Here is an 18,429-nt window from a genome sequence, read left to right on the forward strand (position 1 = left end):
TTGCTCCCCAAATGATGAAGAATCAATAAGGGATAAAGAGCAGGCACTGCTGGTAGGTGAATTTTTCTGTGTGTGTTCCAGGAGTGGTGTGCTGGGGCAGGAAGGCACCTTTATCCTTGGGCTGTCTAAAACCAGGTAGCATGGAATGGTTATGGATATGTGGTCCTGGATCCTGCATTGGGATCTGGGATGGCAGTCCCCACTGCCCCAACACCAGGAAACATCCAGACCTTGCTGCAGAATTCGAACATTTCCCGGTGTTTTTTATCCTGGGGTCAAGGTGGATTAAGTAGCTTCCCCAGATTTAATCACATTAGCCTGTATACATTGTATGGAAGTTCCAGGCTAATATCATTCCTGCACAGCATTATACGGCAGTACAGATGGGGCCTTAGTTTATGCATTGCTTCAAGCTAAAGTTGTAGCTGTGCCAAGAAAACACATAACAATATGATGTTAGGACATAAATAAGCTATATTAAATGTTACAGAGGGGGAAACTAGAGACACCTCACATTTTCTGTTATATTGTTAAGTTATATTGTAATGCATTTTTATGATCTAAGAAATAATGCCTCACCTTGTGGAATTTTTAATCTGAATCTTCCTTTCATAGAAGTAAGACCAAGCTATCAGACGAAAGTGCATTTGCTTTCAAGAAAATGAGCTCACTTTGCCTTTGGCTTTTGCATTGAACTGAAATTGTAAATGAATGTTGTGAGGCTGACCATGTTTTCACATTATTATGCTCCAAAAACAATTTGATAATGAAGTATGCTCAGACTGACAAAACCAAAAGCCAAGTGTTGTGATGATGGGTATTATGTTCTGATAAGATTATCGACATCAGAATTGCTTTTTAAGGTTGTTTTGATGATTTTTCATCACTTAACAATGTAATTGTTCAACCTGGCTATGTTAAAACACAGAGCATAGGTCTTTTTGCACATGGTATTGCTACTTTATTTATTTATTTATTTATTTATTTATTTATTGACAGGCATGCCGCAAATTTTGGGATGATGCAACCTGTAAGGAATCTTGCCCCCCTTTACAAGTGTATAATCCTACAGCCTATCAGTTGGAAGACAACCCAGATGGAAAATACAGCTTTGGAGCCACTTGTGTGAAAAAGTGTCCACGTGAGTCTACTAAATCATTACTTGAAAAAGCAAATGGATCCTTGTCTTTAAAAAACAAGCATCCTTTTACTTCTGCCTTCTAGCTAGAGTGTTTTGCACTAGTTTGTGGCTTGTATCTTATGGAGATGTTATCATACTCCCACTGTCCATTGCAGAGCAGTAATGGCCAAGCACTATAGACTGGGTCATGCTCTCCTGATATCTGAGGACAAGACTAACCACTGTATGATTCTCTGGTTCCCAGGGCGCTTATGCCTCGCTTTGTGCTGGTCAGTAACTGTAATAAAGTTTTGTATTGTGTTGTATTGATTCTCTGATCTAAACCAGCCCCTTACATTTGTTGTCCACTTGGGATGAGTAGCTCTTCTTGAACTTTGTACCTGATTAATCTGGGGCTCTAATGAACAGGCCATTCAGAATTAGCAGCTCTGGAGCCCATTGCATTTCTGTATGAGTCACCACACTTGGGATTTCTTCATTAGTTTGGTGACCTATAGGTCATGGGACCTTTTGTACTTACTGAAATATCTTGAAAAGGTATTCCCGTGGTTGTATATTGAGTAGTTTATAGTTTTTCCTTATTTTTTATTGTACATTTGAATATTTTTTTTACATTATGTGTTTTTTTATTAGAAGTCAAGTTGTCTTAGCCAGTTTGCACATGCAAACAAGACCATGTTTCTTTTTCCTCATTTATTGTTGTTATTATTTACATCTCCCTTCCTACCTTTTTCAGATAACTATGTTGTAACAGACTACGGCTCATGTGTCCGGTCATGTAATCCAGATTCCACTGAGGTGGAGGAAAATGGAATTAGGAAGTGTAAAAAATGTGATGGGCCATGTAGCAAGGGTAAGAAAATTAAATATTACTTTGCATAATACAGTATTATTCCTAAAATCATTACTAACAGCTTTGAAACCAGCTTTGAAACCAATTTGCACTAAACGTGTTGAAATTGTGCCTTTCTTACCATTTCACCCCAATGAATACTGTAGATATGATTAGTAGCGTTGAGCCTGAATCACTGTTAACAAAATTATGTGTAGTTTTCAGAGAGCCAGTTTCGTGTAATATCTGAAAACAGAAAGGGGAAGAGAGAGGTGAAAAGATCAGTGAAGCGAATTCAGAGAGACAATATTTTCTGAAAGAGTTAAGTCCACAAAATACCCGAGGCAGGGGGATCTATGGCATCTTTTTCTCTCCCTGGCAGAAGAAACCAACTCCATTTTTAGTTGGAAAGTTACCTTCTTCTCCAGAGAGGGCCCTTAGAACTTGCTTTTCCAGTGGCACTAGCATAGGGCGGCCATTGAAAGTTCGGAGCATGATGGGAGTTGATTTTTTTTCTGTCTCTGTGTCTCTCACCAATAAAAAGCCTGGTGGTGTCAATGCTCTGATTGGCTGATAATGGATACATCCAGCGACTATAATGGACGCATCCAGTGACTATAATGGACACATCCAGCTACTACAATTCCCAGACCCCTTAAAGTTTTAAACTTAACATTTTGAAAAATGTTAAGTTTAAAACTTAAAATAATTCTTTAAAAAATCAGTACAACCTGCAGTTGTAAATGGGGTCTACAACTGAGGTAGGTTTCATGCAGGTAAACCTTAAAATGGCTGAGGATCGAGCCTTTAAAGTTTCCAATTGTAGCCAGTGGGCCGGAAAACACTCCTCCCCTTTTGGGTAACTTTCTGGTAAATGAACTGAGGGGTCAGATGAAAACAGACCCTAAAAAAAAGTGTGCCTTTTGGCCCAAATGCACATGACTAATGATCAGTGGTAGTATACAACCCAAAGCCAGAGTCAGCATTAGGGCTCTTGAATCTAATCATGTGAATTCATCTATCATCCATTACCTATTCACCTATTTTGTAGATCTAATTTTGTAGATTTTCTACTTTTTGAATGTACCCCATTATTTCACAATTCACTTCAGTTCTTTTCAAAATCCTTCACTTTTTCCATAGTATTGCTCATCTCATCCAAGTTTGTGCTTTTAAAAAATGCCATACTTGACTACATGGATCTAAATTAGTTAAAAAGAAAACTCCAGCATTCACAAGTAAACATTATTTAGCAAGAGAAACCCACTTTCATTTAAAGCATATATATGCTACAAAGATGGTATGGTGTAAATTTTTTAAAGGGTTCTGGGGAGCCATCTTTACTGACCATTCAATGTACTTTCAACACCTTATTGAAGAAATTGAAGAAACCTATTATTGTTGAGAACTAGAGGTGGCCTAAGATCCCATAACTAAGCAGAGATTCAAACTTGAGTCTCCCTATTCCAAGCCTAGTACTTTAAACATTACTCTATATTGCTTCTCTCATGTCAGTTGTAATGGTAAAAATATATTTAAAAAGTATAACGTTTGCAATGTAGATGTAATTGGGGGGGGGGACACAAAAATTGGGGTGATTTATATGCCCAGATTTGTAGAGGTGGAATAATCTAACCTTAATAGTGCTGAACTAAAATTTCTCATTTAAATCAACTAATTCCTAATTGCCAATTCTCTTCCCCCATTCACCCACCCTATTATTTGAAATTGTTCATTGATTTTATTACTACAGTTTATTTTTAAGACACATTAAAAGAGAGACAGGCTATAAACTTTTAAAGTGCAACAATAAATGAATGTATGCTCTCTTCAAATAGCAACCCTTGACCAGAGGGACCCTTAAGCAAGATGGAGAATGAATAAAAAGTGCCAAACTCCAGACTGCAAACACCCTAGAGAAGAATCTGGTGAAATTAAACAAGATTTAATGAGATGAAGCAACCTTCTAAAATTATTTGGATGGATTTCTGTAATAAAAATACTGTTGTGTTACCAAGATTGTTCCTTCTAGGTCTTGAACAAACCATTCCAAGTCCCTGTCAGGCTTGTGAAACTGAGGGCCATAAAAACATTTCAAAATGTGTGCTGGTTTTATAGAAATTCTAAATCCAAAAATGACTTCAGATTTTCTTTGTCACAACTTGCTTTTGACATTTCTGTGTTCTTAGATGTGACTGAATACAATTAGTACTGAAATGAGTGTAGTGTGTTATTTTATTGTGTTTTTTAAAATTCATCACCTAAAATTACATTTTTACATCACTCACTTGTGGAGGAAATGGATGAAAAAATGATGCTAGATCTGATTTGGATTGATAAATATCTGGAAACATGTTACTGTATTAACCACACAGTGTACACAGTGAGTTAACCTGGAATTAGCTGCTTAATGCAGCTACACCCTGGATTAGAAAAACACAGGGGAAGGTCTAACTTCCGCAGCAGTATTAGGACCTTCCCTTGTATTGGTACAACGTCCCACCCATTCTGTGCATAATCCCAGATCAGCATCCCCACAGCCATCCCACGCTCTCCAGGCCAAGGCAGCCTGGGGAGGCAGAGTGGCTGTCCCTCGTGCCCCCTGCACCCCCATCCACCACCACCCCCAAAAGACAGAAAAAAATGAATGTACTTGACCTTTTGCCTGTCTACTTCCTGGTAACGGCCTGGCTTTTGACTACAATCATCAAAGAAGATTTGGAGGTGATTAGTCATTTATTAATGGTGGTATGGTTAGCAGGAATTTTTAACTGGGATATTGATTGGATAGCCATCTACAGAGTAATGTACTGACCGTAAAATACAAGATACAATTCATGGAAATGATGAATAAAACTTTTGGGATAATACAATACACAGTAGTGTGAAACCTTCTGTTATCTTAGGACCAATTCAAAGGAATTTTATCTTGCTTATATACTTTTGAGTTTTCTTGGTTATTTTATGCCTTGTTCAATACAATAAATAAATAAATAAATAAATAAATAAATAAATAAATATTGGGTTGGCTCGTCCCCATTTTTCTTTGTTTCCAATGATGGCAGTCATAGGAGACTGTTATTGCTGTGTTTATGTAAAAGATTTTGAAATATTGGTCATTGTGTATGTATATGTGGGGGGGGGGAGCAGTGCGTATTTGCTAATTCCTGATTTCCTTACTGAGACTTAATTCTATATTTTTTCACAGTGTGCAATGGAGTTGGAGCAGGTAATCTTACAAATGCTCTTGCTGTGAATGGATCCAACATTGACTATTTCAAAAACTGTACCACAATAAGTGGGGATCTCATATTCCTTCACGTATCATTTAAAGGGTAAGTGCTTGCTGTTTCATTTTGTGAAAAGAAAAGTGCTGAGAATGATTCTGCTTTTAGATCAGCATTCAAGAACTCTTTTATCTTCTTTTAGTGATGTATATACACATACACCTCCTTTAGACCCAAAGAAGTTGGATATTTTTCGAACTGTTAAAGAAATAACAGGTGAGTAATATCAATGTTTAATCCTTAATAATTTTGATCATAAAAGGATAAACCATTTAATCTTAGTCATGAATTGAAGAGAACAAAGGCACCCCAGGAACCAGCTGGTGGCTGGGACGGTGGCCACAAAGATCTATTGATTGTGGATCAATCCATATTTTTCCTGCCTCATCCAATGTGATGCACTGATAAGAAGCAGCCTGTCCAATGAAATCATCACTAGATGAAAGCAGGGCAGGAAAGAAAGAAAAAGTGAGCATTCCTGTGGACACACTGTAGTTTTCCCTCCAGGGAAAGTGTTTGTTTACCTTCCAGCTGAGCTGTGTATCTGGTTTCTTCCCCCAAATGCTTCAGTGTTAGCCCTGCCCTTTTAAGCACTTCACATTTTGCTCTCAGTTTCCTGCTCTACATGGGATATATACTGGCCAGCTCTAGTAAATTTTATGACTTGAACTGTTATTTCTGATAATATTCTGTTTCTAATACATTTGGGGTGTACTAGAACTGGCCCTTTGTCCTTATGTTTGGTTCTTATGTTCTATGTATATTGTTTATATGCTTTGACGTTCTATACTTTAATGCTATGTTGTTTATTTTATTGTAATTTTGTATTTTTGTATTGTAATTTGTTGTTCGAGCTTGGCACCATGTAAGCCACTCCGAGTCCCCGTTGGGGGAGATGGTGGCGGGGTATACATAAAGTTTATTATTATTTATTATTGTAACTGTATTTTAGTGCCTGTGTAGAAAGGCCCTAAGATTCCAAGAGAAACATTTGCTCTTTCTGTTAAGAAGCATACAAAGGTTTCTGTTGCAATACCATAATTACTTGAGTGTAATGTACATCTTTTTAAGGTAAACTATGTCTCCCAAATCAGGATGCACATTTGCACATTAGAATCATGCCTGAAGCTCCACTTGTTGACAACTCCACTGCACCCCACTTCCTTTGTTAGTGAGTCAGGTGGTGGGACTCGATGATGGTGACTGGGCTTACTGGTGTTCTAAGCCACCCTCAAGACCCATGTGGGACCCCCACTTCTGTTGCCACCCACCCACGTGGCTCCCCTTTGAGAGGCGGGGAGGCTCAGGCTCACTCTGCAGGATAGCCTAGAGCCTCTTTGCCTCCCTCATTTGAGCCCAAGAGAGACATTGTTGGTTTCCTCCCATTGAGTTCCTTGTTGGGCCTGCTTTCATTACCAACAAGGAGTTCAATAGGATGATGGGAAAGGTGGAAAGGAGGAGAGGGAGACTGTGTTCTCCTTGGAGCAGAGCCTTCCAAACATTCCAAAGTGATGCTGCTTTTGGGCTGCACATTTCTGGAATCAGGTTGGTGGCAGGCAAAGGGGAGCCACATGGCTGGGTGGGCAACAAAAGTGGGGACCCCTCATGGGTCTTGAGGGTGACTTTGAGCATGAGAAACCCTTACGTTTAGTGGTTTGGAGCCGCTGCTATCATATCCACTTAAACTGACTGTCCGGCTGGCCAGGGAAGCAGGAGATGCTGCAATGCGCCTAATAGACACTTTATATTTGCCAGCAAATATTTTTCCCCTACCAGGCATTTGAAAATTAAAGCACACATTAAAATCAATGACATACTAGAGTAAATATGGTATATACTTATGGATGGCTATTCAGCTGCAGTCTGTCTACCATTTCCATTCATGCAGCCTAGAACGGCCTTCAGTAGAGGATAAGATAGTTATATGTTTGTGCTAGCCGAAATGTAGAGATTTTTACTAAGACTTACAAAGTGAAGTAAAACACTTCTGTGGTGTTTCAAACTCCTCAGGCTTTCAGACACTGTCCTTTATAATGTTTATATGTCTTGGTGGCCTGTATGTAAACTGTTTACAACATGATGTTAAAAATAGCTCTATACTGAAACTCTCTGAAATGCCATTCTTCATTTTGATGTTCTCATAAAAGTAGAACAAGAGGAAAGGCATTCTTGTTTATAATAAATAGTGTGTAAATATGTTTAATACTTGTGCTTTTTCAGGGTTTTTGTCAATCCAGGATTGGCCTGCAAATGCCACTGATCTGAGTGTTTTTGAAAATCTAAAAGTTATACGAGGCAGAACAAAACAAATGTAAGTACAGTCATATGTCTAAAACTGAACCCTTTTGTATAAGTGGCCATGTTTTTAAAGCATGCACACACATACAGTATATACACATAAACACTCCCGTAATTCAAATTACAGGCTGAATTAAGGTAGTTACCAGGAACAGCACAGCCAACATTTCCTTTATTTGATGTAAGCTACTGCTAGTAGAACAGGCTAAATATGCTCCTTGCCTATCAAGTTTTCAGGATAGTATCTGTATAGTAATGAGAAGCCCGGGATTGTAAAAATGGAAGCAGAGTGGCTCATGTACACTGATGCATTATTCAAAGAGGATGGGAGCAAATCAGTTCTGTAGTGGCTACTTGATATATGGAGCTGATTCGGGTTAACGTGGCCTTGAACTATGTTAACAAAAGTCACAAGCTGCTCCAAATGTTCTCTGCAGGCATGTAGCCGGGGGGGGGGGGGCTTGGGGGCTTCAGCCCCCCCTCTCGAAATTCTGATGGTGGTCCACGAGAAGGCCTTACTGGTGCATTATTTAAACTGATATGTTTATTCATATCATGATCTGATCACTATACTCAATATATCCCATATGCATGGGGGTATTGAGGTAACGATACAAAAGGTTTGCTAGGGTAGACCCTCTTTCACTCAGACTCACCCCCCCCCCCAGAACCAAACTCAGCCCCCTCCAAACCAAACTCAGCCCCCCCCCCTCCCCTCCTTGAAACTAAATCCTGGCTACGGGCCTGGTTCTCTGAGAATCCAGAGCAAAACATGACAAAACATGAACTGGTTTCAAGATGGGACTGATTTCAAATATTTACACGGCTATCCTGTATTCTCTATTATCTGGCAACCCAAGGTCACTAGATGGTACTCATTGTCCCACTCTGATTCTGTTCATAATGATAGCCAGCAGATGTAACATGGCCAGTGTCTATCGGTCCAGGCACCAGGGTGATTGGAGGGGAAGGGGGGGTGGATTCTTTCTCTCCTCCCTTCCAAGTCTGGCACCCTAGCTGATGTCACTCCAGGCAATGAGCGATGGACACTAGCCATTTTGCACCCATTGGTAGCTGCTATGCCAAAACCAGAAGGGGATGGTAAGGGTGGCCACCCAGCAGTACTGAACTACCTCTGCAGTGTCTGGGGATCTGCTAGTAAAAACCATCCTGGGGCCAATCCAGAATTTGATACTGTGCCCCTTTTTGAGTTCTATTCCCATTTACATGGGAAGCAGCAGGCAGAGAGTGTGCACCACTAGCTCTTAGAGGCTTATTTATATGTAATAGCAATTCCTGGCTGAATTTTGTGCACATTTATGGCAAAGACTGAATATTAAAAGTAAAGAATTCTGTAGTCATCATTGTCACGCAGTGCTAGTCAATGGAAACCAAAACACCATAGAATACTACCTGTAGTCTGTTACCTCTCAGTACAGGAGGCCTTGTGCATTTTTTCATGATGAAAGCCTCCTTTTTTCATTTTCCAGTAAGCAAACTCTGACATTTATTTGAAAAAGAACACTTCACTTAAGGTCTTTTATCTAGTAGAAACCTATGGAACAGCACATGTCTCATCCTTGTGTCAGGAAGAAAATGGCAAGTTTTGTAGTTTTAGGTGGTGTTTTTTTTTTCCTTTCTGGAAGCTCCTTTTGTATGGCCCCTAAAAAAATTATACATAAAATTCAATCAGATTTCATCCAAATTAATAGTGTATTACAGCCCTAGAGAAATTGAATTGTTTCTTTGTATATTTTCCTACTTTCTTACCATTCTTGTTTAATTTTAGGGGCCGGTATGCTCTTGCTATCAGTTCCTTAGAAATAAAACACTTGGGTTTACGGTCTCTCAAGGAAATAAGTGATGGAGATGTTGTCATTATGAGAAACAAGAACCTGTGCTTTGCTAATAAAGTGGACTGGACTACACTTTTTGTGACAGAAAAACAGAATATAAAAATTGCCCAAAACAGAAATGAAAGTGCATGTGGTAAGTTGATAGAGTCATTCAGCTTTGCTTGATCTTTATATTTTGGAGGAGAAATGCTTTATATTGTTGAAGTAACTGTTTAAAATTATTGGCCAGTCATCTGTGCTGTACTGATATCTGGGTTCATCTGTACATCCTCATTGGATATGGCTTTTCCACATTGCTTCTCCACAATGGTGTGTAAGTTTGTCTTCAAGGACATGAGAACATTTTGCCATGTTTTCTAATCTATTTTCTGTTGTATTAAAAAAAAGGCCTAGGGGCTAAAAACTTCAAAAAATGGCCCTAGAAATTGGGTATATAATGGCCCGATAGGGCAATCTCAGTGGCAAGAAGGCAAACTGACAACCCAGTCATGCAAAAGCCTAGGCATGGATACGTTTTCCACCCTCACTTCCACCCTGATTATGCCAACGTGACTGTTAAAGGAGTATGGGAAGAGCAGGTGGCTGGTACAGTTTATCTCCAGAGCCAAATATTGTACCCCCTCCGATGAAGCTTTTGTGGTCCCCAAATTCTCTAGATAGAGTCCACAGACTGAGTCCAGAGTGAAAGCAACAGTTTATATGTTTAATAGGCATATGTAACATAAAAATACCAGTTTTTGAAAAACTGAAGTTGACTTCTGGAAACTTAGGGGGGGTTGTTTTATTTGTAGACATTTCATGCAGCCACTGGAGGATAATGGGCATAAGAGTGCCTCCCAGACCTGCCAGAGTTGCCTCTCCTTCTCCTAGATATTGTGATGTTTTGGCATGAAGGAACTAGAATAGCCGCTAGACTGATTTTAGAAATTTATTTAATTAAATGCAAATGATGATTGAATCATGTCCTCGGTGTTTCTGCTCTCTGGTGATTTGAACCTATAGAGGTACTGATGTTTAACATTTTTGTGTATTTTACCCCAGCTGCTGCAAGTCAGGTTTGTGATCCGCTCTGCTCACCTGTGGGCTGCTGGGGCCCAGGGCCCACCCAATGCTATTCTTGCCATCACTACATTCGTCAGCAAGAGTGTGTAAAAGAATGCAATGTAATGCAGGGGTAAGCATTTCCTCCATTTTTAAAAGTAAGATTTTCAAATAAAAATGGCAAATTACCAACAGATGATGCTGAAAAACTATAAAGGATGAAAGATGCATTTGTATATAGTATATACTGACTACAAAAATACCCATATTTATTATTTGCCTCAGATATGGTTCAAAAATGCCTTGGTAATGTATAAGTCAGGGGGAATACAGATAAAAAATTTTCCGGGGGGAATAACAGAGTTCCTCTCAACCTGCTTCCCTGGGAAGAAAGATCCATATCCCCTTGGCTACGGAACGCCCTCCCTGGAGATATTAGATCGGCTCCCACTCTAACATTCCGAAAAAAGTCAAAACCTGGCTTTGTGAGCAGGCTTTCTCAAATGCAATGTAGTAAATGATTACTTGACCTCAGAACGGCTGGACAACTGCAATTGGATAAAGATTCTGGAAGTTAGATACAGAGGATTTATGTTTTTATGTTTGATTGGTTTTATTGTTTATGGAATTTTATGGATGTTTATATGCTTTCAACTGTTTATATTATTGTGGCATCGAATTGTGCTGGTTTTGTAAACCGCTCTGAGTCGCCCTTGGGCTGAGAAGGGCGGTATAGAAATATAGTAAATAAATAAATAATAAAATAAAATATGGAGCAGCCACTGAGAAAGCTTTCTCCCTTGTTCCCACAAAACTGGCCTGGGAAGATGATAGCTCAAGCAAAATCATACACATGCTCCATAAAATGATGATGTTGTTGTTGAAGGCTTACGTGGCCAGAATCACTGGATTGTTGTAGGTTTTTTGGGCTGTATGGCCATGTTTTAAAAGCATTCTCTCCTGACGTTTTGCTCTGTTTCACACAAGCTACCTACAACAACCCAGATATTGTTGTTGCATACTCTTCAAGTCATTTCCAATCTATGATGAATCTGTCACAGGATTTTTAGCAGTTGTTGTCATTGCCTTCCTCAGAAGTAATGTGTGACTTGCCCAGGGTCACCCAGTGGGTTTGATGGTTGAACAGGAATTCAAACTCTGGTCCCCAATGCTGAAAGTAGTATATTAGCCTGACTCCCATAAGAGGATGTTTAATGTTTATTTACATATTTCTCTCCTACCCTGTATTGTGGGTTTTCAGAGTGGAATACAAGTGAAATTAATTTAAACAATGTAAAACGATTTCAATCAATCAAAACTTTATTATGACCCAAAGATCCAATTTGCAGTAAAAAGTGGACAACTGCAAACAGTTTAGAATTTAAAATCATAACAATAATGTCAACAAACTAAAGGCATATTAAACAAGTTAAGATATCTTAAAAGTGTAAAACGGTTCACAATGGGAAAAATCAATCAATAACCTACTGACACTTTTACTGAAAGCGGTAATTTGACTTCATACTAGAAACCAACATTGGTGCCAGTGTGACCCCATCAGGAAAAAAGGCTTTCCCCTTCCAGAAGGCCCTTCCAGCAAAACTCACTCTTCTGGTGGACATTTATAGGCATGTGCTATGTGTATCCTATCAGGTGGCTTTGGGGGTGACATGAGGGTCCTAGCAAGGTTTTGAAAGTAGCTACTTTCAGTGTGTAAAGCTGCTCCTTTCAGTGCTATTTTGTAGTCTTCTTGTACTCTTGTTCTATCTGTTCCAGTACAGTTAAACTAAAAAGCTACAGTAAGATTGTAGAACTTAGGTACTCATACTGTGATAGAATCCTGATAATGACCTGCATTTTGTTTTCTCTTCCATTCAGGGAACCTCGGGAATTTATAAAAGATTCTGAATGCCTTCAATGCCATCCAGAATGCCTAGTGCAAAATTCAACTTCAACTTGCGAAGGACCTGTAAGTGCATATTAGATCAATTACACAAAAAGGCTAATACGTAATACATGTCTAATATCCTTTACCTAAAATGCTTGGGACCAGAAATCTTCAGTATTTCAAATTTTGGAAGAGACCGCATGGCCCATCCATTCCAATCCCCTGCCATGAAGGAAAAGCACAATCCCTTGACAGATGGCCACTCAACCTCTGTTCAAAAGTCTCCGAAGGAAGAGTTTCTACCACACCTTGAGGCAGAAAGTTCCACTGTTTAACCGCTTTTATGGTCAGGAGGTTTTTCCTAATATTCAGGTGGAATCTCCTTTGCTGTAATTTAAACCCACTGCTCCGAGTCCTAAACTCCAGGGAAGCAGAAAACAAGCCTGCTTCCTCTTCTTTATGACATCCTTTTAAACATATCCCCCATGACACTATGTCATGGGGGATATGTTTAAAAGGATGTCATAAAGAAGAGGGAGCAGGCTTGTTTTCTGCTTCCCTGGAGTTTAGGACTCGGAGCAGTGGGTTTAAATTACAGCAAAGGAGATTCCACCTGAATATTAGGAAAAACCTCCTGACCATAAAAGTGGTTAAACAGTGGAACTTTCTGCCTCAAGGTGTGGTAGAAACTCTTCCTTCGGAGACTTTTGAACAGAGGTTGAGTGGCCATCTGTCAAGGGATTGTGCTTTTCCTTCATGGCAGGGGATTGGAATGGATGGGCCATGCGGTCTCTTCCAACTCTATTACTCTATGTTCCTGAACTTATTGTAGAAACATGAAACCACTGATAATAACGAATCTTCCTAAAATGAACGCCTTCCACTAGAAAGGGTCCTCTTTAGGAATCTTCTAGTTCCTTCATGATGACTCTGTGGTAACCTCCAGCAAAAGTATGCCAGTTGATTGCTTGAAAGATAATAAAATTACTACAGATGACATATGTGTGTAGGTGAAACCAGGGATACTGGGGTCATACAGTACAACTAGCTTTTTGTAATAGTTTTTCATCTTGTTTGTTTGCTACTCAAAAATATTAAACATGTATAGATCCACATTGGCCACCAAAATGGAGATCATAGAGAAAGTAGATGACAGTGAAAAGTAGTTTGGAAACAGCCTTGAAGTCGTCTCTAGAAATTTATTTATTTACTTTATTTCTATACCGCTTTTCTCAGCCCTCAGGCGACTCAATTTCAAAATCTTTTTCTTTAAATCCAGAAGACTTGCCTCACATGGTAGATTTGTTTCATGTGTGGATAGTATTGGATTTGAATAAAAGATTTGCTAAAACTTGGTGTAGGAACCTTTACCTGTTCTTCCCATATTCTTTTTATCTGTGATACCAAAAATAAATAATGCCCAGGGACACATCTGCTTTGTTAACTGAGCTAACTCGATAAAACTTTTAGTACAAATTTCTGTAGAATCATAACAGCAACTGGAAAGTAATATTCAGAAGTGATGGGCCTTCTCTAATGTTATGTTACTCTATTGTCACTGTGGGTACTAGGTAGGAGACTTCATTCATTAGCTAAACACACTTGTTTCTTTCAAAACTATTGAACAGTAAAGTGGTTGTACATCCCCCCCCCCCTCCAATAATGACTCCACCCTTCCAAGCTCTAGGGACTTAAAAAATGGAAACATGGGGTTCAAATGTTGGTTTAGATGGGTATTATCTGGCACGCTGAGAGACTAGGTGAAAACTGGAGAAATGGGAGTGGGAACCCTGTATTGATGCTGAAAAAATGTGGCCTCCTTTGGTTTATTCTGCCTTCCTTTCCAACCCTCCTCTTCCTTTAACTGCTCCTTTCTCTTTGAGAGATTTGTGATTTTATGTGTTCCTGGCTCTCTCCACCAGCCATCCGAGTATGTGGATGATTACCAGTAGTCTTCTGCCAACTATAAGAAAGTTTGAGTGGATTTGGGAGCAGAACTTGAAGAGTTAGCTTTATAATTTGTTCATGTTGACAATTTGCTGTTACTTAATGCAGTTTAAAACATCTTAACTGTCTATATTATTAATACAAAGTATGGGAGATGTAAAATAAAATTTTGAAAAGCTGTATGAAAACAGGTTAAATGAATCCTGGGAATACCTGTGATACAACTGCCAGAATTAATGGGATAACTAAACAACAAACCACAAGAAAACCACTTGAATAATCAGTACTAATATTTATGATATTCCATTATTATATTTGTCAGCCAATGGACAAATATATATATTTATGAATAATACGTTGCTTCTTATACAGGGTCCAGGCGACTGCATCAAATGTGCCCATTTAATAGACGGCCCTCACTGTGTTAAATCATGCCCTGCTGGGATCATGGGTGAAAATAATACTTTAGTCTGGAAATATGCAGATGAAAATTCAGTGTGCCAGCCATGTCATCCAAATTGTGTTCGTGGGTGAGTATAGTTGTTTTTTTTAAAGCAAATGAAGTTATGAGTTTAAAATATTTTTATTTGCATGTTTTCATCATGTAAAGAAAAATCAGTAGAAAGAAATCAAATAGAAACTTTTGCTTCTGTACTTTTGCTTCCCATCTTGGGAGAAAAGTAGAATAGAAATTCAATAAATAATAATAATAAATAATAATAATAATTCTCTGCATTTTGGCAAGGGCTTTCCCCCAAAGCTGCCTTTTTATATGTAGTTTTCAGTGTAAATTCATTTTACACTTAAAATATATTTTAGAAAGAAGAATATTTACTGTGTGCAGTACAAATTCATATATACCTAACAGAGGCCTTCTATATCCATAGAGTTAACTATCCATGTCATGAAAATATTTTTAAAATCCTAAAAAGTAAAAAAATTGTTTCGTCATTTTTTTAATTTATACTGCTATTCATAGTGGTTTCATATATTTTTTTCTCTATGGGAAGCTTTGGGAAGAGCTTGTGCATAAAGAAAATGATGTAGGAGGGAGATTTTATATAGGTTTTGAGTTTGTATTTTATTATCCTGTTTTGTTTTGAACCCCATTCCTGCTGCTGTTGAAATTTTTAAAAGCTTGGAACCTCTTCATGAGACTTCTCTCTTAGCACTATGTCTCGCTGAATCATTAGTTACATACATACAGGTTCAAAACACATGTCTAAAACTGGATTAGAACTATAGTGACCCCTGATGGAAAGTTCACATAGTGTTATTGGGAGCTCTTGAATACTGGCAAGTTACAGCCATCTGACTTACATATGACCCCTAGTTACAACAGGAAGTGAGAGGAAAACTACCCCTAGGAAGGGAAATTCACTCCCGGAAGAGTTATCATGGGGAAAAGGTGACTCCATTGAAGCTTTATTACCAATCCTTGTTTTCACAAGCCAAAATTTTCAAAATCCACTTGTCACAGGGACAGAAAGTGAGATGAAACCTGAACAGAAGCACAGATAGCAAAACAGACATTGCAGTGTTGTTAACTCTTCCCTATGCTATCCAAAACTTTTTTTAAAAATTGGCTGGAGTTACATTGAAAAAATGTACCTGTTCCAACTTACATCCAAATTCAACTTAAAACAAACCTACAGACCCTATCTTGTTTGTAACCTTGGACTGCCTGTAGTACCACATGGTTGTTTTAATGTAAACTGTGAAGAGAATTCATGTCCATGCAGATGAAAATCTACATTTGTGGTGAAAGCAGATGGGCTGCATAATTCCAAGGATTTTTATTCCTACCTCATTTCCATAGTAAATGGAGACTTCACTGTCACACAATGCAGTTTGCAATGTAGACTCATATAATACAATTCAATGAAGTTAAACAGCATTATATAGCAGTGTAAATGGAGCCTAAGACATGTATTTCAAAGTCTTGTTAGTGACTAGGTTCAACTTAATTTCTGTTCCGGTGTCCAGGAACATTAGAGACTATTTAAGAATGCCAAGGGTGTCATTTCTTGTGCTGTTTCTGTGAAGGATTGCAATCTTTTTGTTATTCCTCCCACAATGTTGTCCTCTTACTATATCTCCTTCTGCATTTGTGAAAGCCTGTCTTCACTACTCCGTCTCCTACGTGTTTATCCCTTACAAACATTTTTTTTCCTTTCTCATCCAGAGTTTTATCATTTTATGTTGTACATGCAGCTCGCTCATTGTGATTGATTTCTTATTGCATTATTTTGTTTTGTTTTGTTGTATTCCTAAGTTGTTTTGATTTTATTATATACTTTGTTGAAATGCATTCCGGGGCTCGGCCTCATGTAAGTCCCCTTCGGGGAGATGGTGGCGGGGTATAAATAAAGATGATGGTGATGATGATGATGATGATGATGATGATGATTATTATTATTATTATTATTACAATCCCTTATCAGATAGACAGACTAAAGGAAAAACCTTTAAAACATGTTTTAAACAAATAGTTCCTAAATTTTCGGGGAAAAATCAATGCCTGGGTTTGTGCTATTTTTGAAACAGCACCACTTCATCCTTAGTGGGATAATCTATGTTTGACTTTTCCCCATGATAAAACTTTCTTGCATGCAGAAAATGTTGGAAAGAAGACTAGACTACACTTATTCCTCTTACAAGTTATAGGTTTGACTTACAACTTAATGACATTCTTAAATGGCTGTGTAGGTGAGAAGAGGGATATATCATGTACATTCTGAACAGTAGAGGAAGCAGCACTTTATTAGTGAAATGAATCTAAATCCTGCATACTACTGCCAAATATTGCTCAGTGTGGAAATCTCTGTTACTGAATATTAGCCCTAAATCATAAGTCATTGAGGTTAATGTTTTATCCTTAAACAGAGAAGTGTTGTTTTGTACAGGGGGAGCAGCTGCACTAAATAGCCTGAGGTCTACTATTGAGAAATCTCCCTATCCCTAGAGGTTTTCAACCATTCACCTTTCTGTTTGGAATGAATGTTAGAATCTTAAAAGTAAATGTTTTATCCTCTCACAGCAAGTTGCTGTTTCTTTACATGTGGGTCAGTGAACAGTCGTCTCTTTGTGATAGGTCGCTTTGTGCGGTCAGGATGAACAATCTTTTGAAGTCATTGAAAGACAGCACTTTTTGGAAACCGAGTTTGTACTTGGTAAATGAGGGAGTGGAAAGTTCTGTGCTGTGTGAGAATACTGTTCTGGCAGGCTTTCTTCCCAATGTACTTAAAACACTGTTCCATCAGTGGAACATACAGCATACTCTGTCCTCTGGACAAAAGCATCTGCTTTAAAGCTCTTGGTGCTTTCACAAATGTTTTGTTTCCTAAGCAAGTACCTTATCTTTAAAAATGTGTTCAGAGACACCAAAATAACTTACCCGTTGAAGAATCAGTATGCAGCCGTGTTAATTCTTTCTTTTCTTTTTACAGATGCAAAGGACCAGGACTTGAAGGTTGTCCTATTGGGTAAATATCATTGATATGTGAGAATAAATAACACATATAAATAACATATAAATATCATTGATATGTGAAAATAAATAACATATATCTCTGTTTACATGCATATTAATGTGTGCACATTATTTAGTAATCTGCTTTTCTCCCTTTTTTTGGCAAATTTTATGTGAATTCCAACCATGAGATGTGCGACATAATCCTAAGTTTTTCAATAAGCACTTTAGCTGGCAAATCTACATCTAGCCCAGAGTTGGTGAACATTTGTTAGGAAAACCAATGTCCCATCACTGAACCCCCCATAGATTTGACAGTTTACATGGCTATGACCCTAACTTCATTAACTGGTGGGAAGAACTCGTGTGGGACAAAATCAACTGTGTTCTAGTCTGGGATGCTTCACTCATTTCTGATTTTCTCCATCATTGGAGTAGATGCAAAGAAGGGGGAACCAGCTGCCAGTTTCATACTGCCAGAGAGTTTCTGCAGCAAACATAAGCGTCTGGAAGGCTATGCATTTGATTGTACCTTATTCCAGAAACTGGACGTTTCAATTAGAAATGATAATCCATGTGTGTTTTCCCACAACCTTTCTGGCCTGCATTTGCTTCACGCAAGACTTTTTAATCAAAGTAAAATATCATCAGCAAGGTGACTTAACAC

General features: G+C 38.4%; 1 protein-coding gene across 1 annotated transcript in view; it reads left to right on the plus strand.

Moving 5' to 3' along the window:
• Window positions 1–18,429, plus strand: part of EGFR (epidermal growth factor receptor) — a 131,384-nt gene that overhangs the window by 86,215 nt on the left and 26,740 nt on the right. Inside the window, exons 7-16 of the mRNA XM_060781559.2 lie at window positions 1,000–1,141; window positions 1,878–1,994; window positions 5,182–5,308; window positions 5,403–5,476; window positions 7,481–7,571; window positions 9,348–9,547; window positions 10,456–10,588; window positions 12,334–12,424; window positions 14,663–14,820; window positions 17,740–17,775. Coding sequence (XP_060637542.2) covers window positions 1,000–1,141; window positions 1,878–1,994; window positions 5,182–5,308; window positions 5,403–5,476; window positions 7,481–7,571; window positions 9,348–9,547; window positions 10,456–10,588; window positions 12,334–12,424; window positions 14,663–14,820; window positions 17,740–17,775 — 1,169 coding nt within the window. The remainder of the gene's footprint in view (window positions 1–999; window positions 1,142–1,877; window positions 1,995–5,181; window positions 5,309–5,402; window positions 5,477–7,480; window positions 7,572–9,347; window positions 9,548–10,455; window positions 10,589–12,333; window positions 12,425–14,662; window positions 14,821–17,739; window positions 17,776–18,429) is intronic.

Source organism: Anolis sagrei, chromosome 6 (genome assembly GCF_037176765.1).
Source record: "Anolis sagrei isolate rAnoSag1 chromosome 6, rAnoSag1.mat, whole genome shotgun sequence".
NCBI lineage: Eukaryota > Metazoa > Chordata > Lepidosauria > Squamata > Dactyloidae > Anolis > Anolis sagrei.